The following is a 23,553-nucleotide window of genomic DNA, read 5'->3' on the forward strand; positions in this document are numbered from 1 at the left end:
GGGTGGAGTCCCCATGCCTGGAGGGATTTAAATCCCTGTGGATGTGGCACCTGGGGACATGGGGCAGTGGTGGCCTTGGCAGGGCTGGGGAATGGCTGGATGAACTTTGAGGTCTTTTCCAACCTCCATGATTCCATGATTCCATGAATATCTGTCCTCTGGTTTGGAGTGCCCATCCCTGGAGGTGTCCCAGGAATTCCTGGAGGTGGCACTGAGAGCTCTGGGCTGGGGACAAGGTGGGCACTGGGCACAGCTGACACTCTGATCTTGGAGGGCTTTTCCAGCCTCAGAAATCCTGGGATTCTGTGTTAATGTCTTCATTGCCACTGATCCGACCCAATTTTGGTGTCTACAGTGAAAATTCATGGACACCAGGAGCACAAAAGCTGGAAAACTGCTGGTGGTGAGGCTGGATGGGTCAGTCTGGAGAAGGTGTGAGTGTGTCCTGCTCATTGTTTCCAGGAACCTCCACACGACACCATTCCCAAGGAGAGGCCTCTTCCATCCAGGAATCATTCAGGATAATATTTAGCACCCAGGCCTGGAAAAACTCAGCCTGGAAATGAGGTGGAATTTTTAACCAGAGGTGGAATCCTCCACTCAGATTTTCCATGGTTCTGATGCCACTTGAAGGCCTGAAATCCAGTTTGGATCTGCTGGTGGGAGCTCTGGATTTAGCAGGAACTCCAGGTGGGAATTTTTGGGAAGAGGCTCTAAGAGGGGAAGGAGAGAATCCAGCCCATGGACCAGCTCAGCTCACGTGATGGTTTTTAATTTGTGACCTCTGATCCCACAAACAGCCCATTTTTAACAGCTTTAAATCAGAGGAATTTTAAATAATACAGAAAATATTTTAAAATCAAACCTGTGATGCAGTTAAGGAATCTGAGTTTTGAAGGAAGCAAAACTTCAGGAATTTTCTTGGATTTCAGCAGCGAACAAAGAGCAACAATTTTCCTGAATATTTCATCTCCTGAGGATTTTCCTTGGATTTCAGCAATACCCAAGATCAGAGCAACAATTTTCCTGAATATTTCAGCTCCTGCTTAAATGCCTCAATATTGGCAAAATTCCTAAAGGTCTTGGCCAGGCTTCTGATCCTTTAACCTCCGACATTCCAGGTTATTTCCACAATCTCTGGTTTCCAAATAATGAACTTTATTATGAGATAAACACCTGGCTCCTGTTTTTATCCTTGCTCCTCTCCCTGCACCAGCTGTAACGTTCCTTAAAATCCCAATTTTCCACTCACTGAAGTGTGGCAGCCACGTCCCATTAAAAGAGTTTTACCAGGAAAATTATCCATGCCTTTAAATAGGTCATGCATACACTTAGCATATGTTACATTATGCTCCACGTGCAGCCAGTCGTGCCGGATAATTGAAAATTTCTGGAGTCACAAGCAAATAAAATCATTCCTCTGATCATTAATAAGCAGGAAGTGTGGGAAAAATGGGAAAAAAAAAAAAAAGAAGAAGCAGGGGGATGAAAGAAGAATTAAATTTGGTGGGAAGTTGCAGAAGGGTTGTGCCCAATGGTCATTCCAAGTGCTGATGGAACTGATGTTTAAAAATAAAGGTGCTGTCGTTATCCTGGAGGGCACGGGGAAGGATTCCTTGGGATCTTCTGCAGCCTGCTTGGGTGGGATGGGGGCTCCAAACCTCCCTGGGCAGCTCCTTCCAAAGCCTGAGCACCCTTTCCATGAGGAAATTCCTGCTGTGACCACCCTGAGGCCGTTCCCTCTCCTCCTGTCCCTGTTTCCTGGAGCACAGCCCGACCCCACTTCTAAAAAGGGAAAAGAGGGTATTTTTATATGGACAGCCAGCACCAGGACAAGGGGGAATGCTTTAAACTGCCAGAGGGCAGGGATGGATGGGAGATTGGGAATTGGGAATTCCTGGCTGGGCTGGAATTGCCAGAGCAGCTGTGGCTGCCCCTGGATCCCTGGCAGTGCCCAAGGCCAGGCTGGACACTGGGACACCCTGAGACAGTGGGAGGTGTCCCTGCCATGGCAGGGGTGGCATTGGGTGGGATTTAAGGTCCCTTCCCACCCAAACCATTCCAGAATTCCATGATTCCATGGGCTGGAGTGACACTGAGACAGTCTGGAGACACTTCCATGCAGTCCGTCCCCATCCCAGCAGCTGAAACTCCACCTGGATTTTATGGGAGCCTGGAAGCTGAGCCAAAGCTGGATGAACTGCTGATGGATATCCCTGCCCACGGGGCAGAGCCCAGAGCTGGCCCCAGGCCTGTGCTGATCCCACAGATAACAGGAATTCCCCTGTGCTGTCCCTCATGGATTCATTTCGAGTGACTTCTCCATCTGACTGACCCATGGCTGTTGGTTTGTGCTGCTGGGAGATTTAGAGCCATAAAATATTAACTTTACAAAGCAGGTCTGTGTCACTGTCACATTTCCTGAAAAATCTCTTTGCCCAGGACTTTGCTCCTGGGAAGCTGAGAAGCCTCGGGGAAAAAGGAAAACAATAATTATCTGATTGCTTCTCCTGTGTTTGGCTGCTTTGGAATATGTTTGGAGATTTTTTTTATCCAACAGGTGATTGCTTTAACTTAATGACCAATCATGGTCAGGCTGTGTCAGGACTCTGGAAGGAGCCACGAGTTTTTAATTAATATCTTTTAGCCTTCTGTCTGTCTCCTTTCTGTATTCTTTAGTATGGTTTAGTTTAGTATTCTTTTCTAGAATAAATATATCATAATAAATATAATATAATATAATAAATAGAATAGAATAGAATAAATATGATATGATATGATATGATATGATATGATATGATATGATATAATATAATATAATATAATATAATATAATATAATATAATATAATATAATATAATATAATATAATATAATATAATATAATATAATATAATATAATATAATATAATATAATATAATACAATACGATACAATATAATATAGTATAATACAATATAATACAATACAATATAATACAATATAATATAATACAATACAATATAATACAATATAATATAATACAATACAATATAATAATAAATTAACCTTCTAAGACCATGGAGTCAGATTCATCATTCCTCCCAACAACAGGGGACTCAGAAAATACCCCAGCTCAGGGGTGATGAGACTGAAAACTCCGTTGCCTTTCCTCTTCAGGAATTGTTTGACACAGCCTCGTTCCCACTCTACTCCATCTTTATTCCAAAGGGTACCAGCAGAGCAGAAAATCATTCAGGATTTCACAGGAGCTTCATTTCTGGAAGGTGCCTCTGAGTTCCCTCATCCATGGCCATGCTGAGGAAAGACTTTGGAGTGGCAACACTGACCTGTGTTCACTTCCAGGGGGGATAATCCAGGGAAAGATGTGGTTCTGACAGGACTCACTGAGCATCCAGGCAAAGATTCTGACAGGATTCGCTGATGATCCAGGGAAAGATTCTGACAGGATTCACTGAGGATCCAGGGAGAGATGTGATTCTGACAGGATTCACTGAGGATCCAGGGAGAGATGTGGTTCTGACAGGATTCACTGAGGATCCAGGGAAAGATTCTGACAGGATTCACTGTGGATCCGGGGAGAGATGTGGTTCTGACAGGATTCACTGAGGATCCAGGGAAAGATTCTGACAGGATTCACTGAGGATCCAGGGAGAGATGTGGCTCTGACAGGATTCACTGAGGATCAGCTCCCCAAGAGTTTTCCAGGCACATGGGGAAGAAATGGGAGCCACATTTCAACCAAGTTCTTAAATCAGCCCTCCTAATTAATTTAGGAACTTCCATGGCCTTCATCACCACCCTCACCTGAGTGCTGTTGTTAATGAGTTCATTAAGGTTGATGAGCTTTGTGTGATTTTGGCTGAGAGGGGAAACTGAGGCACGAGGCAGAGGGACAGGTTTGGTGTCACATGGAGAGTGAGCCAGAAACGAAGCAGGTTCAGGGCCACAACTGCACAAATTTGTTTGTTTTCATTTCTGAGGATTGATGAGCAACATAATTAATCATCATTAATTAGGATTCTCTGCCCCAGGGTGAGGAATGCACCAAGAACCTCCACGAGCAGCAGAGCTCTCAGGAACCAAGGCACAAAAATGTTTTATTTTCCCGTGTTTTGGGTGTTTTGGTGGCAGTGGGGCTGCAGAGATCTGTGGGAAGTGACAAAAGCTTCTCCCATTCCTGATGGAGCCAATTCCAGCAGCTCCAGGTCCAGGCTGAGCCCAGCAGCGACACCGGCAGGGTTTGGGAATGAAAGAATGGAAAAGGGGGAGAATCCCATGGAGAATCCCAGCCTGGAGCAGGGTCCTGGCAGGACCATGTAGAGAGGAGCCCAGCCTGGAACAAGGTCCTGTCAGGACCATGGAGAGAGGAGCAGGGTCCTAGCAGGATTCGTGGAGGTAGGAGCCCAGCCTGGAGCAGGGCTTTGGCAGGACCATGGACAGAGGAGAGAGGAGCCCACTCTGGAGCAGGGTCCTGTCAGGACCATGGACAGAGGAGCAGAGTCCTGTCAGGACCATGGACAGAGGAGCAGGGTCCTGGCAGGATTCATGAAGACATGAGCCCACTCTGGAGCAGGGTCCTGGCAGGATTCATGGAGAGAGGAGCAGGGTCCTGGCAGGATTCATGGAGACAGGAGCCCACTCTGGAGCAGGGTCCTGGCAGGATTCATGGAGAGAGGAGCCCAGGTTTGCTGAAGGATTTGTGACCCTCCAGGGGATCCAGGCTGGAGCAGCCCATTCCTGGAGGAAACTCAGGATTTTACAGGATTTTACACCTCCCTCACCTGTGGGGGTGGCAGGTTTTAGTCATTTTTCAGGTGTGAAACTTCCACTTCCTCCAGAAATTCCCAAGGCAAGGAGTTCTGACTCTTGCCAAAGGAAATATTTATCAGGGCTGAACAATTACAATTTTTTTTGGCCTTTTTATCTCCCAAGCCTCACCCTGCTGGAGCCAGCTCTGATCTCCCATTGCCAGTGGTTTTGGGGTTTTTATTTAAGATTAAAATGGTTTAGAGGGTGTGAATAAAGTCCTGGCTCCTCGGGAAAATTGTGCAAACAGATGAAGTGGGAAAAGTTCCTAGAAGGAGAAATGTGTGAATTTATCCTGACTGTAAGAAGGGATCTTCATCCTTGGAGATATCCAGAAATAAACCGGCCTGAACTCTGGGTTGCCTCATTTAGCTTTGCACTGCTTTGAGAGGGAGCTTGGGTCCAAGGAATTCCATAAATCCCTTCCAACAGAAATCAGGCTCTGATTCCATGAATTTAAAATCTGGTCAAAAACCGGGCATGGCAAAATCCTGATGAAGTTACTTCACGTGGGGTTTGGGGAATATTCAATAAATCCATCAAGGATTTGTTCATATTTTCCATGTTCCAGGGCAGATGGAAAAGTCCAAGGCTGGATGAAGTTTGGAGCAACCTAGGACAGTGGAAGGTGTCCCTGCCCTTGGGATTTAAAGTCCTTTCCAGCCCAAACAAATTTGGGATTCTCTGGAGCCAAACTCCTTGGGACAAGCACCTGTTATATCCCAAATTTCTGCTCTGGAGTTCTTTCTCTGATTAATTCCCCCCAAAAAATGGGGCATTCCAAGGCAGAGCATTCCCCCTCTACATCCCAGGAAATTCCTGCTCAGCACTCAGGACATTCCAGAGCAGCTGTAAATCAGGGATCAATCCCAGCATCTCCCCCTTTAGGAACAATTCCCTGTGGGGAGCAAACTCAAATGTTCTCTAAAATGGGATAACTTGGATCTGCTCCATTTCCCTTATCTAAGAACCTGTTCTCTTATCTGAAAGATAAAAAGGTGTTGTAATTTATCCAAGATAAAACCAGGATGGAAATTATCCTTTGCTTCCACAGCTTTAATTACTCTTTCCTTAGGAAAGAATTTGGAGGCTGAGCAGAATATTGAATTATCCAATCAATTTTGGGGCTTCCCAGGCCCTTCCCAGTGTTTGGTTTGGTTTATTTTTTTGAATATTTCAAACCCACCAAGATCTTGAGAGTGGTGTTTTTTTTTTCTCTTGGACTTTTTCCAGTGCAAAATGCAGCAAAAATTGAAAATGCAGCTTCTCCTCATGCAGTGCTTGGAGGTTTTCTTACTTCTCCTATCGTGCAGTTTTGGCTGCATCCCTTTCATTCCAGAAGGATGGAGGGTTCCTACTCCTGGATTCCTTCTGGAAAACAAAGGGAAATTCATCCAACATTTGGGTTTTCTCAATTATCTCTAATTTTCATCCTATTTAACCCTTTTTATGTGCACACCCACATCACCTGCTGGCCACTCTTGTTTTCCTTTTGTCCTTTCTGAGTGTGAAAATTGGACTTTCCAGACATTCCCTGCTGGGAATTCTCTGCTCATCCCCAGCTACCTGTGGGGTGTTTCATCTCCTGGTGAGAATATTTTAGGAAGGAATTCTTGGCTGGGAAGATGGGGAGGCCTCAGGTTTCCCAGAGGATCCGTGGCAGATCCCTGGAAGTGTCCAAGGCCAGGTTGGACACGGCTTGGAGCACCCTGGGATAGAATTCAGAGTAAATCCCACATGATGGGAATGGGATGGGTTAAACTCCTCACATCCACAAATTTCTTTGTTCTGTGATGAAGGAACCACCCCAGGTGACATCCCAAGCTCTTGGGCATCGATGACCTCTGGGATACTCAGCCCTTTGTGGGTTTCCTGCAGGAATTCTTGGACCAGCTGTGGCTCCAGACTTTACTTTCCTTGGATTCTGTCCCAGATTCCTGCCCCTTTGGACAAGGAGCACCTCTGCCCCACAAACCACCTCAAAGTGGTGCCTCCTTGACCTCACTGATGGCTGCAAAAATCTGACAAGAATCCAAGATTTCTGAAACAAGAGCAAAGCTGAATAATTAATCAGGACAGCAATTCCCAGCCCTTTGCCTCTGAAGTCTGGCTCCAATCCTAAATTTAACCCTTTCATCCCAGCAACTGGGTGGAAACTCCCAGTTCTGAGTGAAAATAATCCAAACCATCTCTCGTGGAATGAAGAGTTGACCAATGTGAAATGTGATCTTTAAAATTCCATAATTATCCTCAAATTAGTATTGTATGGGAGAGGATTTTTCCTACTTTCTGCTCCCACTTGAGCATTTCAGGAGGGAAATCCTCTTTATTTTTCTGCTTTATGAATAATACAGGAATTAGATATATAAATAATTGATAGGTTGTTAATGAAGTGGCCAAATCTGCATTGCCCTCAAAATGCAGGATTTTGGATGGAATGTCAAAAGGATTGCTAAGATATTTGATATTTTAATTTATTGGGTACTTCCTTGCAGAAGCAGCTCCATGAGATTCCATATCCCTGGCTCTCCATCACGTCCACCAACAGTTCCTTCCCCAGTCTTTCCAGGAAAATTGGTGATTGCAAAAATCCAAAATTCCCTTCACACTGACCCTGAGAATGTCCATCATGGGTTGCTCCTCCCTGCTCATCCCATTGGAAAAAATGGGAAAATGAGGCAAAGGATGCTCCAAAAGGAGCTCGTTTTCACCCAAGCTGAACTGAAACAGGTTTCCCTTTGGAGCCCAGCTTGCACAGATGAAAAAGAGGCATTAAAAAGGAGAAGGAAAAGCCTGACTCATCTGGAACAGGAATAGAAAAACATCTTGGCTGAAAAGAGATGAAAAAGGAGCAATTAATGTCTGGATTTCACCTGCAAATCTCGTCGCCGCGAGCTATTATTGTTCAAATTATTAGGCAGGTGTGTGAAGTGCCTCATAAACTGGAGGGGAATTAAAAGGCAGATTTTGCAGCAAACTTGGTGCTTATTACACAATTACAACCCCGTGTAAGAGCCAGGGGATGTTCCCGTTGGTTTCACCCCCACAACGCCAGGAAATGCACCTGATCCCAAATTCCACTCCATTTTACACCCTTGGTCTGGGTCAGGAAAAATAATTGGGTTCAGAGTGCAGGGAGGGTCCCTGTCCTTGGTTGTCAAGGTGAGGGCTGTGCTCGGTGTTTGTCCCTTTGTTGTGGGACAGACAAGGGGTGAGCAGAAGTCACAGGAAGTGTAGTCACCATGGAACCCCAGGAGAGGGAATGGAGCTGGGAAGGGGCTGGAGAATTCCTGAGGAGCTGGGAAGAGGCTGGAGAATTCCTGAGGAGCTGGGAAGGGGCTCAGCCTGGAGCAAAGGAGGCTCAGGGGGCCCTTGTGGCTCTGCACAGCTCCTGCCAGGAGGGGACAGCCGGGGGGGTCGGGCTGTGCTCCAGGGAACAGGGACAGGAGCAGAGGGAACGGCCTCAGGCTGGGCCAGGCGAGCTCAGGGTGGGCACAGCAGGAATTTCCCCATGGAAAGGGGGCTCAGGCCTTGGCACTGCCCAGGGAGGGTTGGAGTGCCCATCCCTGCAGGTGTCACCTGGAGGTGGCACTCAGAGCTCCGGGCTGGGGACAAGGTGGGCACTGGGCACAGCTGGGACTCTGATCTTGGAGCTCTTTTCCAGCCTCAGGGATTCTGTGAGGTTTAGATTGGATATTTGGGAACATTTCTTCCCCAAAAGGATTCCCCATCCCTGGCACAGGTACAGGGTGGAGTCCCCATGTCTGGAGGGATTTAAATTCCTGTGGATGTGGCACCTGGGGACACGGGGCAGTGGTGGCCTTGGCAGTGCTGGGGACAAGGCTGGATGAACTTTTCCAACCTTCATGCTGGAAGGGCTTTTCCAACCTCAATGATTCCATAATTCTCGGGGAACCAATTCCAGGGCCTCACCACCCTCACACCTTACACCACCTGAGCTGGGAATGTTCCCATCCCAATCCAGCTCAGCAGAATCCTCCCTGCTGGAATTTCAATTCCACTTTCTCCAGACACCTCTAAGCTCCCTGTCCATGGCCAGCACTCATCAGTGACACTCACAGTGCAATAGCCCAGGGAAAATTAAATTTGTTCCTCTCCTTCTTCCTGGGAAGTGTGAGACTGATCCTCTAGAGCCTTCCCAAGAGGTTCCATCCCACGTAATCCAGGAGGAAACTCCCAGCATCCCATTGGCCCAGCTCAAAACTGGATTAAAATAAAGATATTCCTGTTCATCCTTAATTACAGTGGGTTCTCCTGGAAGGGGAACTGGTTCCTGCATGGATTTGGGGTTGGGAAGCAAAGCAGGATTGGGTGGTGCTGGGTCCTCTGGCCCATGACTGCTCCAAAGAAATTCCATGCCAGTGGAAACATCTCCTGCTGATCAAATCCACCCTGTGCTTAGTGTGGAGTGGCTGCAGTGAGGAGCGCCTGGAACAATTTAATTGTTTCCCCCTGAGTGATGGAGAATGGAGAGGCTCCAGTGGGATTTCCTTTTATTCAGGGAAATAAACTCCCTTTGATTGCCTTATTCCAAAGAATTCCCAAGCTTCATTTCCATACTGCAACAGGGGCAGCTTCAGCAGCACCAGTGATGTAGATTGATAATCTCATTTACCTGCACAAAAATTCCCTTTTTTCCTGATTTTCCTGCTGATAGTGCACAAGACACTCGTTATTTTTGGAATGTCAACCATGCTGGAGTTATCCTTGTCCACTCCTTGTTTGTCCAACAGCCAATCTTTGGGAAGGAACACATTTTCCATGTGATTTCTCGATGATTTCCAGGATTGAAAATTCAAAATTGTGGCCACCCAATGGATTGAGTAGCCTCGTTTGTCGCTGGTCAATTAAATGTGACCCATTTCTTTCCCATTCTCCCCAGGGATTCACTGTTCCCATGCCAGGGAATGTTGGCAGTGCAGGGCACGAGATTATTTTGATTATTTGACACCACAGGGCTGAGTTTGCAGCCAGAGCTGGGGGAGAACACACAAAGCCAGCAACAGGAACATCCACACCCTGCTGAGGAACAGCAGCACCGTGGTCAGGAGCCAAATCCTGAACAATTCCATCCTTCCGTGGCAGGGTTTGGAATGAGATGGGCTCCAAGGTCCCACCCAAGCCAAACCAGTCTGGGATTCTGGGGTTCCATAACCCAGCTCCAGGCAGGAGCTGTTGGGGCATGAAAGGGACTCTGGGGACATCGAGGCCTTCCAGGAGTTATAAAAATGACAGAGAGGGAATTTTCCATGGGCCTGGAGTGATAGGAAAAGGGGGAATGGTTTAAACTAAATAAAAGTGGGTTAGATGGGATATTGGGAATTCCTGGCTGGGCTGGAAGTGCCAGAGCAGCTGTGCCTGCCCCTGGATCCCTGGCAGTGCCCAAGGCCAGGTTGGACAGGGCTTGGAGCAGCCTGGGATGGTGGGAGGTGTCCCTGACATGGGATGGGACTTATTAAATGATTGTCAAGTTCCCTTCCATCCCAAACCATTTCATGATTCTATGGAACATGAATGTCCTTGTGGTCACCCCACGCCCAGCCCCACAGGAACTCTTGGATCTGCTGCTGGTTTGCAGCTCTGGAATCAGCAAGAACCACATTTCCATGGGGAAATTCCTGCTGGGTCCACCCTGAGCTGCCCTGGCCCAGCCTGAGGCCGTTCCCTCTGCTCCTGTCCCTGTTCCCTGGAGCACAGCCTGACCCCACTTCTAAAAGGGAGGAAGTGGGAATTTTCATATGGACAGCCAGGAGTTGACAGAGCCAGAAGGTCCCCTCTGCCCCCCTCATGTGGATCTCACCGGATGGAATTCCAGGCCCCTTCCAACCCCAGCTATTCCATGATTTTCCTGGGTACTCCCAGGAGTTGGGCTCGGAGTTCCCTTTCTCAGCCATTCCTGAAAAACCCGAATCCTGAATTCCTGCATCCACAGCAATAACCCCAACAACAAATTCAGCCACTAAACACCCCACAGCCCTTCACATCATTGACATCCCTGACATTATCCTGGGATGCTTTGATCTGGGAAAAAAGGGAAACCCCACAGGGAGAGCCAGCCTAAGGCACGGCCTAACATTAAGCTTGGCCTTAGATGTGTGTATATCTCACCAATAGCACAAATTGTTTCATCCATATAAATATTTGGACATCAGGAGGATTCCTCTTAATCCCAAGCAGTCCTGGGGAGCAGAGCTGGGCTGAAAGGAGGTTTGATGTAATTTTTAATAATTCTGAGATCGGAACTGCACCACTGAGGAAAACAGGTGTGGCTAACAGGTCTGTCACGCCCTGTTATTTATCCCAGAACTCCATCCCTCTAAAAATGGTTCCAATTTCCAGGACAAACTCCAGCTCATCAGGAGAGTGGGAAAAGCACAAGGCAGATGCTGCTGGAACCTCTGGGGGAGCTGCGGCCACTTAAAATGGGCATTTGGTGGTGATTTGAAATCCCAGCATCTGCCCCAAAAAGGGAAAACCTCGCTGGGATGGACTGAAATCCAAGGGCTGGGAATAAAGTTGGGAAGAGCCCGTGCTGGCCTAAAGGAGAGGATTTAGAGTTTGGGCTCCTGATTTGTTCCTCTGCTGGTTTGAAGGGGAACAATCTGTGAGAAAAGGAAAATTTCCATAAAATATTTGGGATCATGGAATTTTTGGAATGGTTTGGGGTGGGAAGGATCTTAAAACTCATCTTATTCACCCTCTGGGACAACTCCTACTAATCCCAGGCTGTTCCAAGCCCTGCCAGGACACCTCCAGGAATGGGGAATTCACAGTTTCCCTCTTCCAGTGCTTCCCCACCTCATTCTGGGATGATTTGTTAATTATCTGTAATGTTCCCACTCTAAGCACACCCCAAATCCATCAGAATGACGAGACCAAGTGAAATTATTGAGTTCTCCCTTCGTTTTTATTGGACGTTGGAAAAAGGAGGGGATACAGCTCCACAGAACTCACCCACACCACGGAATTACTCAGCATTTTAATGGTGCTTAATGGTCTCCTTCAGTCAAATCTCAATTATTTGTGGACTTGCTCCCAACAGGGAGAGAGAAAATAATTTGCTTCTGATTGGTGCTGGGTAAAATGGAAAAGCTGTCCAAGAGCTCCTGGAAGAAATGGCTGCTGGAATGTGGGAAGCATCAAAACCTCAGAATTTTTTGTTATCTGAGTAAGACTAATTCAGATTTATTTGATTTACCTGCCATTAAATTTAAAGTTGGTTTTATCTACCTGCAATTTGTTCCCTCCTGTAGCAATTTGGGGAGGGGTTGTCCCTCCACAACTCTGCACAATCCTCTGGGTCTGAGAGTTCCAGGGGCTCCTCATGGCTGAGGGGAGGAAAGCAGTCAGGGGTAAGGCTGTCACTGCATCCCAGAGGAAAGGGCTGGGGGTGAAATCCTTGGGATCCAAGGGGGTTTTATCCCTGTCTGAGGATGGAAATGCAAAATGTGTCTGGGGCTGTGTGTTCTATCCCCCCTGTCAGAGCTGGGCAGTTCTCTGCTGTTCCTGGGGCAGGTTTCTTTATCCCTCCCACAGCCAACCCTCCCTCCAGGAGATCTCTGCTGTCCATGGCCACTGAGTGTCCCTGCAGGGCTGATCAAATTCCAGCATCCCATGGGGAGATGCTCCGCCCAGGGGAGGAGCCAAGCATTCCTACCTGGATCCAATCTGCTCTGGGCACAGCACAGCAGCCTCTGCCCACTGCATTCCCAGAGAAGCAGCTTTCTGCTGCCCTGCATTCCCAGAGGGAGAGCAGGCCCATCTCCAGCAGCCCTGGAGCTGCAGAGGAAAACTCCCCCCTTGTGCAGGATCCCTGCTCCAGCAGAACCACAGCTGGCACTGCAGGAGGGCTGAGCCCCCTGGGATGGGACTGTGCCACCACCCTGAGCCCCCCTGGGATGGGACTGTGCCACCACCCTGAGCCCCCTGGGATGGGACTGTGCCACCACCCTGACACACAGGGGCCAGGGCAGGGTCTGACTCTGGCAGGGGTTTGTTTTGTATTACTGCATTTTTATTTTTATATTTTCTTGTAATATTTTTCCTAATGAAGAACTGTTATTTCTATTCCCACATCTTTGCCTGAGAGCCCCTTAATTTCAAAATTATAACAATTTGGAGGGAGGGCTTTTACATTTTCCATTTCAAGGGAATGTCCTGCCTTCCTTAGCAGACACCTGGCTGCTCAAACCAAGACAACAACCAACCCTGATACTCCGATGGACCAAACCATTCCAGCTGTTGTCAATCCTTGGAACGTGAGGGGTACCAAAAACAAAGCAGTTAAAAGCAAATCCCAGTGCCTGCTACAAATATTTTCATTTTCCCTTTCTATAAATTAGGAACAACCTGGTGCTTGCAGAAATGGGTCACATTTAATTAACCAGCAACAAACGAGGCTGCTCAATCCATTGGGTGGCCACAACAATGGCAACGAAATTTGAATTTTCAACCCTGGAAATCATCGAGAAATCACATGGAAAATGTGTTCCTTCCCAAAGATTGGCTGTTGGACAAACAAGGAGTGGACAAGGATAACTCCAGCATGGCTGACATTCCAAAAATAACGAGTGTCTTGTGCATAATCAGCAGGAAAATCAGGAAAAAAGGGAATTTTTGTGCAGGTAAATGAGATTATCAATCTACATCACTGGTGCTGCTGAAGCTGCCCCTGTTGCAGTATGGAAATGAAGCTTGGGAATTCTTTGGAATAAGGCAATCAAAGGGAGTTTAATTCCCTGAATAAAAGGAAATCCCACTGGAGCCTCTCCATTCTTCCTCGTGCATGGAGGATGGTAAAAAATTCCAGTGTTTTGTGAAAATCAACTTTTATCGTCAGCGTGGAGAGCTCTGCCTGTGACCAAGACACCCAAGGAGTCCCTGGCTGCATCTCTGCAAGGCGTGGATGGATCCCAAATCTCCTGATTCCCTCCAAGGGATTCCCAATCCAGATCCAGAATCTGGGAATCCTCACCTGCTGCTCTCCCAGCTCTTTTCCCCGTGGATCCCATCCCAGGTCTGGTGGCCCTTTGGACAAACTTCCCAGCCTTGGCTGAGTAAGAGGAGAACTCTCATGGGTTTGGGAGCAGGGACAAATCCAGGGATTTGTTTTGGGGTTAAAAGTGCTGGATGAACCTCATGAGCCTTCCCAGTGAAGTGCAGCCAGGGGGGTTTGCAGGCTCTGACTTTCCCATTCTTTGGGAAATGTTTTCCCACAAGTCCTGGAGATGCTGGAGCCTGACCACAAACCCCAGTCCTTCTCCTGGGACCTGCTGAATTTCACAATTCCCAGTTAAATGATTCCAGCAGGGAGCAACTCCGTATTTACCTTCACAGAGAGTGATTTGGGACAAGCAGGAAAATCAGCTCTGACTCAGGGAGTTCTTTTAATTCCTCCTTTCTCCTCCCTGTCCAGAGAGATTCGCAGATTTGGGATCACAGCTGAACATCCTCGAGCAAATCTCAGCAGTAGCTGCACTATTTGAACTTTTAAGAACAAATACTTTAAAAAAAACCCACCTCAGGTGGAAATAATTTGGGCTCTTACCCCACAGAGATTCGTGCACCTGCTTAAATTCAAACTGGGAATTATTTTCCCCAACTCCAAGTGGTTTTTTTTGGTGAGGTTTCCTCCTCTGCAGTGCCAAAGGCTGAACTTCCAAGGAATGCTGTCAGTGGTGTGCTAACAACCTGCTAAAAGCATTCCTCCTCAGGGCCGCTCCAGCCAGGCAATGATTCCAGCCTTCAGGATCCAAGAACATCTGGCTGTGCTGGGAGGATCTTGGAATTAACCATGGGAAGGCTGGAAACAGGGAGAGAAAGGCCCAGCCCTTGAAATTGTTCTTGATGTTCAACACACAGAGCAGCCAAAAGGGAACGTGGCACTTTTCCCACCATTTCCACGTGAGGAATTCCAGCTTTTCCTCCCAAACCTGCCCTGGATGGGGCTTTGCAGGTGAGGAAAACAGTCACAGAGGTCAAAAAAGTTTTGGAGTGTGGCCACATTTGTGCTGTGGGGTGGTTGGGCGGAGGAGTAAGAAAGGAAAATGGGGGGAAAATCCCTGGGAAGGGACCAGAGCTCTGGGTTGGGATGGGCACAGCCCAGATGTGGCCCAGATGTTGCTTGGAGGGCACAGAGGAAGAGGGGAAAAGGGGAAAAAGGAGGGGCTGAAGGCAGAAAAAAGCCAAAAGGCAGCTGGAGGTTGAATGTGATGAGCTGGAGGTCACGCTGGGAGTGCAGCCTCTGGAGATGTCCCCAAATTCTCCTTGGAATTGAAAACCAGAGAAAAAGGAGCATCAGATGGACTCAGAGGAGTCACCTGAGAGTCCCTTCAGACAGGAGACCAAGCAGTGAGGGGGATGGGACGCAGCCAGAGGCAGGGAGAGTGACTGGAATGGCACAGGAGTGTCCTTTGAGGGGGACATGGGATTTGAGCACAACCACAGGGCCACCTCAGTGTCACCCTCAGCACCCTCTGGCCACTGCTGGGTGCCAGCCTGAGCTCTAGGGGCATGGGAAAGGCATGGAGAAGGGCTGCACCCATCCCTTCTCCCACTTCCCACGTCCTCACCAGGCTGGGAATAGGGAACAGCCCCAGCTGGGAGGGAATTCAGCTCCCTCTGGAATCCCGGGGATGGATTGGATGCCCTGAGCCCTTTGGGGGTGGAAGCAGAGCAGAGCAACGTGCTGGATCATTTCATGGAAGTGATGGAAAGGCTCAGCCCCTGTCAGGAGAGCTCTGGAAGAGTCCCAGCCTTGTTAGCAGGGTCCTGTGGGGTCACAAAACCCCTGAGAGTGCAATTGTCCCTTCCAGAGCACTGTCACTGTCCTGGCCTGGAGCACGAATCCTTTTGGCGCAGGCAGGAGCTGCATCAGTGCCCAGGGTGCCCACGTGTTTGGGGCAATCCTTGGAGAAATCAAGGAAAAAGGGAAGACAGGGGCAGCCTTTTCCACAAAAATCCTTGGTATGTTCTGAGGAATTGGAGAGAAGAGGACTTTGACCAGCACAAATCCCATGGGATCCCAAAACATAGGGACATCAGGCAGGCTGGGAAGGGGCTGGGAGCCAGTCGGGGTCTCAAGTATTTGAGATTCCTACAGGGAGAATAACCCGATAAAAACCCAGCGGCCTCAACTGGATCAGACCCAGAGAGCAGCTGGTCTGTCACCTCCCTGTCCCCTCTGTCACTCCAGCGTGGTGGCAGGCCTCGTGCCCTGGGACACAAGCTGGGGCAAGCACCGGGGTTTTACCCACGGAGACTGGGGGAGCAGCGGGGGCTGAGCCCGGGGTGCCCCAGAAACGGGCGGAGAGGGAGCGGGGTGGCACGGGGGGACACCGGGGGACAGCGGGCTCAGAGCCGGGAAGCGCAGCCCGGGACGGACCCTCGGGCCGGGAGCGCAGCGCGGGCTCAGGGCGCCCCTCACCGTCCGCACCGCACCGCGCTGCACCGCGCATCCCGGGACAGAGCGGGACCGGGACAGAGCGGGACCCGGGACAGAGCGCGACCCGGGACAGAGAGGGACCCGGGACAGAGAGGGACCCGGGACAGAGCAGGGCCGCGCCGCGCATCCCGGGAAAAAGCGGGACCGGGACAGGGCGGGACCAGCCCGGGCATCCCGGGACAGAGCGGGACCTGGGACAGAGCGCGACCCGGGCTGGATCGGCCCGGGCATCCCGGGACAGAGCGGGACCCGGGACAGAGCTGGGCCGCGCCGCACATGCCGGGACAGAGCGGGACAGGGACAGAGCGCGACCCGGGCTGGGTCGGCCTGGGCATCCTGGGACAGAGCGGGACCGGGACAGAGCGGGACCCGGGACAGAGCGGGATCGGCCCGCGCATCCCGGGACAGACTGGGACCGGCCCGGGCATCCCGGGACAGAGCGGGACCCGGGACAGAGCGGGATCGCGCCGCACATGCCGGGACAGAGCGGGATCGCGTCGTGCATCCCTGCTCCGTGCGAGCATCACCGCGCCGCGCATCCCGGCTCGCAGCGCTCCGCGCACCCCGGGAGAGAGCGGGCCAGACCCCCACGCACCGGCTCCATGCGGGTCCCAGCGCTCCGCGCATCCCAGAGCGCCGCGGTCACACCGCGCATCCCGCCTGGGCAGCTCCCGCGGCCATGCGCGCCCGGCGGCGGCGGCGGAGCCGCGGGGCCACGGGGGGCGGCGGCGGCGGAGGAGGAGGAGGAGGAGGCGGAGGAAGGCGCTCAGCAGCAGCAGCGGCAGCAGCCACGCAGCTTTGACGTCGCCGGGCTGCGGCTGCCGGCCCCGCACGTATAGCACAACGTGACGGCCCCGCCGCCGCCACTCGCTCCCGCTCCCCCGCGCTCGCACGGCAGCGCACCCGCACGCAGCGCGGCCGCGGGAACCCCGCGCCGCCCCCGCCATGGGCCCGGCCGCCGCCCCGCAGCTGCGCTGAGAGGAGGGGGCCGCTCCCGGAGCGCCGCAGCCGGAGCCTCCCCGCGGCCCCGCGCCCGCCCCCGCCCGCGCCGCCCCCGCCGCCCCCCGCGCTCCGCTCCGCTCCGCTCCCTCCGCGGGGAGCCCCGCGCACCATGCGGGGGCCGCGGCGCCGCGGTGGCCTCTGATGGCCGCGGGGCGCAGGCGGCTGCGGCGGCCCCGCGCGGCGCTCGGCGGCCCCGGGAGGCGGCGGCGGCGGCGGCCGGAGCTCTGAGGGCGCCGCGGCCCGGAGGGGGTGCGGGGGCTGCCGCTGCCGGGGGCTCGCTCTGAGCGGGGCTCGCCCCGCGCCGCCCGCTGCGCAGCGGGAGGAGGAGGAGGCGGAGGCGGAGGAGGAAGGAGGAGGAGGAGGAGGACCGGCGCGGTGCCCGCCGCCTGCCCCCGCCGCCCTGCCTGCGCGGGCGTGCGCGGCTCGGCCGCAGCGGAGCGCGGGGCTCCGGCGGGCGCTGCGCTGCCCCCCCCCGCCCCGCCGGGCTGGATATGTGGATGCTCACGTGAAGATGGATGTAGCGATCGGGCTGCTGGGGCTGCTGACGGTTCTGCTGGAGGGCAGCTCCGGCCAAGGGGTGTACGGTGAGTCCGGGGCGCCGCGTGACCTTGTCGCGACTGTCGCCGGGGCGGAAGGGCGGGGGGGGGGGGGGAATGGGGGGTGGGGGCGAGCGCCGTGGCCCCGCTGCGCGCCGCGGGAGCCGGCGGAGGCAGAGCGGAGGCAGCGCCGTTGCCATGAGACGCTGACATTTCGCGGCGAAAACCGGGCCGGGGGGCGGCGGGGCGATTCGGGGGCGCGGGGGGCCCTCAGCCGGTCCCGGGCCGCGCTGCCCGCCGCTGGGCGCCGCCTCCGGGGGCTCCTCCGCGCCCGCGGAGCGCCCGCGGCCGCCGCACTTGTTACCGGCGGCGCTGCCGCCCGCGGCCGCGGAGCCAGGGGCGGGGGCGAAAGCGCCGCAAACTTCCCGGGGCTCCGCCGGGGGCGCGCGGACCCCGCGGGCGGGCGGCTCCGCTCCCCCGGCCCCGCTGCCCCCCGCCCGTGACTTGCACATCACCGGCGGCATCGCCCGCTCCGCTCCCCCTCCGCGCTGGGGCCGCGCTCTTGTTGCTTCCCCCTCGCCCCCGCGCCCTCGAGGTGGCCCCGGTTCGGCGCTGCCCGGAGCCGAGCGGCGGGGAGAGCCGGGCTCTCCGCCGGAGCTGCGGCCGGGATGCTGCCCGGTGCCCCGCTGCCGGCGCTGCCTCGGCCGCGGTGGTGCCTCGGTGCCGGTGATGCTCCGGTTCTGCCGGTGCCCTGGCCGCGCTGTGGCCGGTCCCGGTGATGCCCGGGCCGTGGTAATGCTTCGGTGCCAGCGATGCCCCGGTTCCGGTGATGTCCCAGCCCCAATGATGCCCCGTTGTGGCAGTGCTCCGTCCCCGGTGATGCCCTGGTTGTGCCGATGTCCCGGCTGTGGCGATGCCCCGTTCCCGGTGGTGCCCCGGCTCTGGTGCTGCCCCGTCCCCGTAATGCCCCGGTTGCGGCGATGCTCCGTTCCCGGCGATTCTCCCCTCCCGGTGCTGCCCCGCTCCCGGTGCTGCCCCGCTCCCGGTGCTGCCCCGCTCCCGGTGCTCCCCCTCTCCCGGTGTTCCCCTCTCCCGGTGCTGCCCCACTCCCGGTGCTGCCCGGCCGGGCGGGGGGGGTTATGTAAGCGGCGCGGCGGGGCTCGGCGGCGGTGCGGTGCTGCCGGCAGCTCCAGCACCCGGGGCTGAGGAAGGAGATTCATGAATCTCCCAGTAAATGCTTGGTGTGACATTGCCTCCTCCGAGCCCGTCCGCTCCCACACTTCCATATTCGCTTCCCACCGCCAAGGGAGACTCACTTAGAGACTCACTCCCCCCCTTTCTTTTTTTTTTTTTTTTCCTTCTTAATTTTGCAAAATTTGGACGTGACCGCGGATGTCAGAGGGGCTGGGCTGGCGGAGGAGGCACGGCTGGTGCGGAGCTGGCACCGGCAGCGGCTCCCTGCCTCCCCCGGCACACAGGCACATATTGTTGGATGCTCGGGAAGAGCAGCGCTGCCGTGAATAGGAGAGGGCTTGTTCAGGAAGAGCGAGGTGGGGGCTGGAGCGAGGAGATGCGGACTCAGCTCCGGGCTCTGGGGTTTGGAGTAAGACTTTGGTGCTGCTGCTTTCTCCTCCTGGTTTAGGCTGAGAGCGGGGGGAGCGCTGTGAACTCAGCCGTGCTTTGTGTTCGAGAGCGGTGCCCCGGGAATTTTTGGGTGCTTTCATCGACTGCTGAAGGTCGGCTCGAGAATGTGGACCAAAAAAAAAAAAAAAAAAAAAAAAAAAAAAAAAAAAAAAAAAAAAAAAAAAAAAAAAATCCCACTCCCGGGGTGCGCCTGCAGCCCCCGGTGCAGCAGCAGGGCCATTTTGGGAAAGGAGGATGGGAAGGCTGGAGCCTGCAGATTATCCAAAGTGAGCCCCAGCCTGCGAGAGGAAACCTGCTTGGATCTCGCTGCTTTGGAAAAATCGGTTTGTGGGATTTTAACAAGTTTTTTGGCCTTTTTTTTTTGAAGATTTCCAGAGCCTGGCAGCTCTGCTTGCGAGCGTGGTGCTGCCGGGGAGGTGTCTTGCCATGTTAACACTTGTTCCTGGTTTCTGTGCTCCTCTGGGAGCGGGCACAGCTCCAGACCCTCTCCGGGAGGAAGGTGGCGAGGGAAAGGAGCAGCCTGGAATCCATCCCTGCTCCCTGTTGATATTCCCAGCCCTGCAGGTGGCTCAGACCCATCCCTCAGGCTCGGGCTGCTGCTCCCAGCTCCTCCCGGGCTCATCCCACCTGTCCTTGGCACGGCTCTCCCGGCTGTTGTCCAGCCCTGGATGCTCCCGTGGCTCCGGAGGTGCGGGAAGGTGCTGGCACAGAGCCTGGCACGGCACCGCCCGTGCCCACCCAGGGAGCAGCTCCGCCGCCTTGAAATGCAAAATAAACCCTCAGGTTGTGGATTGCGAGTTCCTTTAAGCTCCAGGTTAACGTGCCGTGCCGGCTGGCTGGGCAGCACCTCTGCAACTTCCCTCTGTTCTGTTGGAATGCTACAGCTGGGATGGAAAACTGGGATCTTAAAGGGAAACCAGCACGGAACTGGGAGAACTGGGAGAACTGGGAGCAGGGCAGGCCTAGCCCACGTTCTGCATCCTCGGGGGATGGGGGAGAGCAGAGCTGCTGAAATCCTCGGGAATTCGTGCAGTTCCTCAGCTCTCCCTGATTTCCTGGCCAAAGATCGAGAACAACTCGAGATCTGTGCACGTTTCCTCCCCTTTCAGTGGTGCATGACTTGCACTGTTAATAAAGCAGAAAATGTAGGGATTCAGGACATGCTGGTTCTCCTTTCACCCAACTTCCAGTTTCCAGAGGGAAAAAACGGCTCAGTGAAGAGGCCAAGGTGGGCATGGAGAGTTTTAAACAGCTCAGAGGCTGCTCAGCAAAAAATGGGAATTTTGGGAGAGCGGAGAAGGGATTTTTGGGTTTGTTCCTGAGCTGCCTTGGCTGGGGGGCTCACCAGGGACTTGGGGTCCCATTTTGTGCCCTGTGGAGTGAGGAAGAGCCCAGAGAATTCCTGGATAGGAGCCTGGGGAGCCTGAGCACTTCCAACACCTCTGGGGTGGGGGCTGGAAAAATCCTGTGGATAGGGGGGACCTGGCTGGAGTGAGGCTCTGCTGTGGTGACAATCCTGGCAGTGCTGGCTCCAGGGGCAAAGCCAACACTTCCTGACCCAGGGGAGTGGATTCCAAGTGGTGACAGGAATCTGGGAGCAGCTGTGAGATCCCCTGGGTGGGATCCCGCTGATCCCATGGGGGGTCACTCAGGGGGTGCAGCCCCCTCTGAGATCCTGGCTCACCGGGCTGGGGTTTATCCACTCCTCGCCCGGATTTTAGGAATTTTTCCATGATTTCAGCTGGAATTAAGCATGGCAGACACCCAGGATGTTTTCTGGGAACACCAGGTGTGACACAGGAAGGGTGTGAGGGTGACAGGGACCCCTCTGTGCCACCCCTGCTCTGCTTTAACCCAGCTCCTGCAGGGAACAGGGCTCAGCATCCCATCTGCCGCCCTGGAGAACCTCAGGATGGCTCGGAATTCCTCCTGGAACCACTCCTGGAATGAGTGTTGACCATTCTCAGGAAGATCAGAGCCTCCCTGAGGCTCTGCACCAAATCTGGGCATGCAAAATTTTGGGAGAAGCATCCACAGCCTTGGGAACAACCAGGCTTCCAGGCGTTTTCCCATTGCAAGTTCAAATTGCCTGGAATCGAAGGCATTTAAGGTGTTAAATTCCAGGGAAATTGTCCCGATTGATCCAAGCACCAATCGTCATCCAAGGGCCTCAGCCCTCATTGTAGCTGCAGGTTTTCCAAAGAAAATTGGAATTGGGCATCCCAAAGCCTGGAGCTGCTCTTTTTTCCTGGGATCCGGCTGGAGTGGGGGCTGCTGGAGCTCCTTGGAGCACAGGGGAGGTTGGAGCAGGGGCAGACGGTGTCAGGAAAGATCTGGGAATTATCTGGGAAATATCAAGGAAAAATCTGGGAAAAATCTGGGAAAGATCAAGGAAAAACCTGGGAAAAATCTGGGAATGATCTGGGAAAGATCTGTGAAAGATCAGGGGAAAATCTGTGAAAGATCTTCCACCCCTGTGGCCGCCTCTTTGTGATGCTGGGATAATTCCCCGGAACTCCGATCCCGGAGGGATGAAGGAGCGCTGCCTTTGGAGCTGGGAGTGGCCTCTGACCTGGCCTTTCCCAAGATTTTACGGATCCAGCGATCGGATTGGAAGGATGGAGGGGAGGGATGGGAAAACAAAATCACTGGGAGGGAGAGGTTTGGCTCATCAGAAGTGCCGGCTCCTTGTTGGGAAACCTCTGGATCGGCGGGAAGGGAAACCTCTGGATCGGAGGGGAGGGAAAAACCTCTGGATCAGCGATCCCAGCTGGAGGATATTTCCATGGATTTTACTTCCAGGGGGGATATTTCCATGGCGCTGCCGGCCTCGCTGGGTGAATGCCGGCCTTGTCCGGGGTGCTTTAACCCCGCACAATTCCCGACTTTGTGCCAGGGAAGCGTCCCTGGGAACAGGGCAGGGATTATGCGCTGCCGCAGGGGCAGCTGCGCTCCTCCCTGCGGATCCTTGGGAATTTTAACTCTTCCCTGAGCCCTGGACAAGGATCTTCTCCTTCTCCTTCTCCTTCTCCTTCTCCTTCTCCTTCTCCTTCTCCTTCTCCTTCTCCTTCTCCTTCTCCTTCTCCTTCTCCTTCTCCTTCTCCTTCTCCTTCTCCTTCTCCTTCTCCTTCTCCTTCTCCTTCTCCTTCTCCTTCTCCTTCTCCTTCTCCTTCTCCTTCTCCTTCTCCTTCTCCTTCTCCTTCTCCTTCTCCTTCTCCTTCTCCTTCTCCTCCTCCTCCTCCTCCTCCTCCTCCTCCTCACGGGGATTTCTGGGATGAGCTTCAGTTCCCAAAGAGAAGAGGAATCCATGGGTAGCCAAGGGATTGGGATCTGCTCCCATGGATGGGGTTGGGGTTAGGGTAAGGAAATAGGGAATTCCGGAATTCCAGGAGGGGGAACTCAGTGGGTTCAGGCATTGGTTGTGGCCCAGGTGGTGATTTGGGGTTCAGGGTGCAAATGTTGAGGTTTCAATCTAATTTAAACTCGGTGGGATTTAGGCTGAGCCTAAACCTCCCTGAGGTTTGGTGGTCCTGGGATGTGTGGAGAGCTCCAAGGATCCTCCTGGAATGACGGGAGCTGCATCCCAGCTCTGCCTCCCATGAGCTGCAGGGTCAAAACGTCATCTTTGATTCCATGGGAGGGGAATTTGCAGGGAATCTGGCAGGGAAAATCTTAAACCACCAAAAATTAAAATCCCTGGGGCTCAGAAGAACAACATCCAGTTCAATTCTGAGCTGTGGGAGGAAGCTGAAGGAAATGGAAATGATCCAAGTTCAGTCCTGCCTTCCACATTCCTCAAAATTATTTGGGATTTCTGACTGATCCCTGTCAGTCCATATATGGATTATATGGGATTATTATATGGGTTATATCCAGGAATAGTCTTGTAGGGAATGGGTTCTCCCACATTAAATCCCCTTTTTCCAGTGGGAAAATCCCTTTGGGATTTGGGAAGCACTCTCCCTAACCTGGATGGGCCCATGGACAAAAGTTGTTTATTTCCCATGGTTTTATACCTGGGAAGGATTTTGTTTTTTTGGAGGAAGGGGATTTTGGGAGCTTGGTCTCATGCTGGATATTTGGGATGAAACAGAAAGGA

At 53.1% G+C, this 23,553-nt stretch overlaps 1 protein-coding gene across 2 annotated transcripts in view; it reads left to right on the forward strand.

The window, feature by feature from the left end:
- The first annotated feature begins 17,715 nt into the window (after window positions 1–17,715).
- MDGA2 (MAM domain containing glycosylphosphatidylinositol anchor 2) overlaps window positions 17,716–23,553 on the forward strand; it is a 207,168-nt gene continuing 201,330 nt past the window's right edge. For both annotated transcript variants that reach the window (XM_059850733.1, XM_059850734.1), the window contains exon 1: window positions 17,716–17,858. In XM_059850733.1, coding sequence (XP_059706716.1) covers window positions 17,786–17,858 — 73 coding nt within the window. In that variant the 5' untranslated portion in view covers window positions 17,716–17,785. The remainder of the gene's footprint in view (window positions 17,859–23,553) is intronic.

The sequence above is a fragment of the Haemorhous mexicanus genome, chromosome 6 (genome assembly GCF_027477595.1).
Source record: "Haemorhous mexicanus isolate bHaeMex1 chromosome 6, bHaeMex1.pri, whole genome shotgun sequence".
Taxonomy (NCBI): Eukaryota; Metazoa; Chordata; class Aves; order Passeriformes; family Fringillidae; genus Haemorhous; species Haemorhous mexicanus.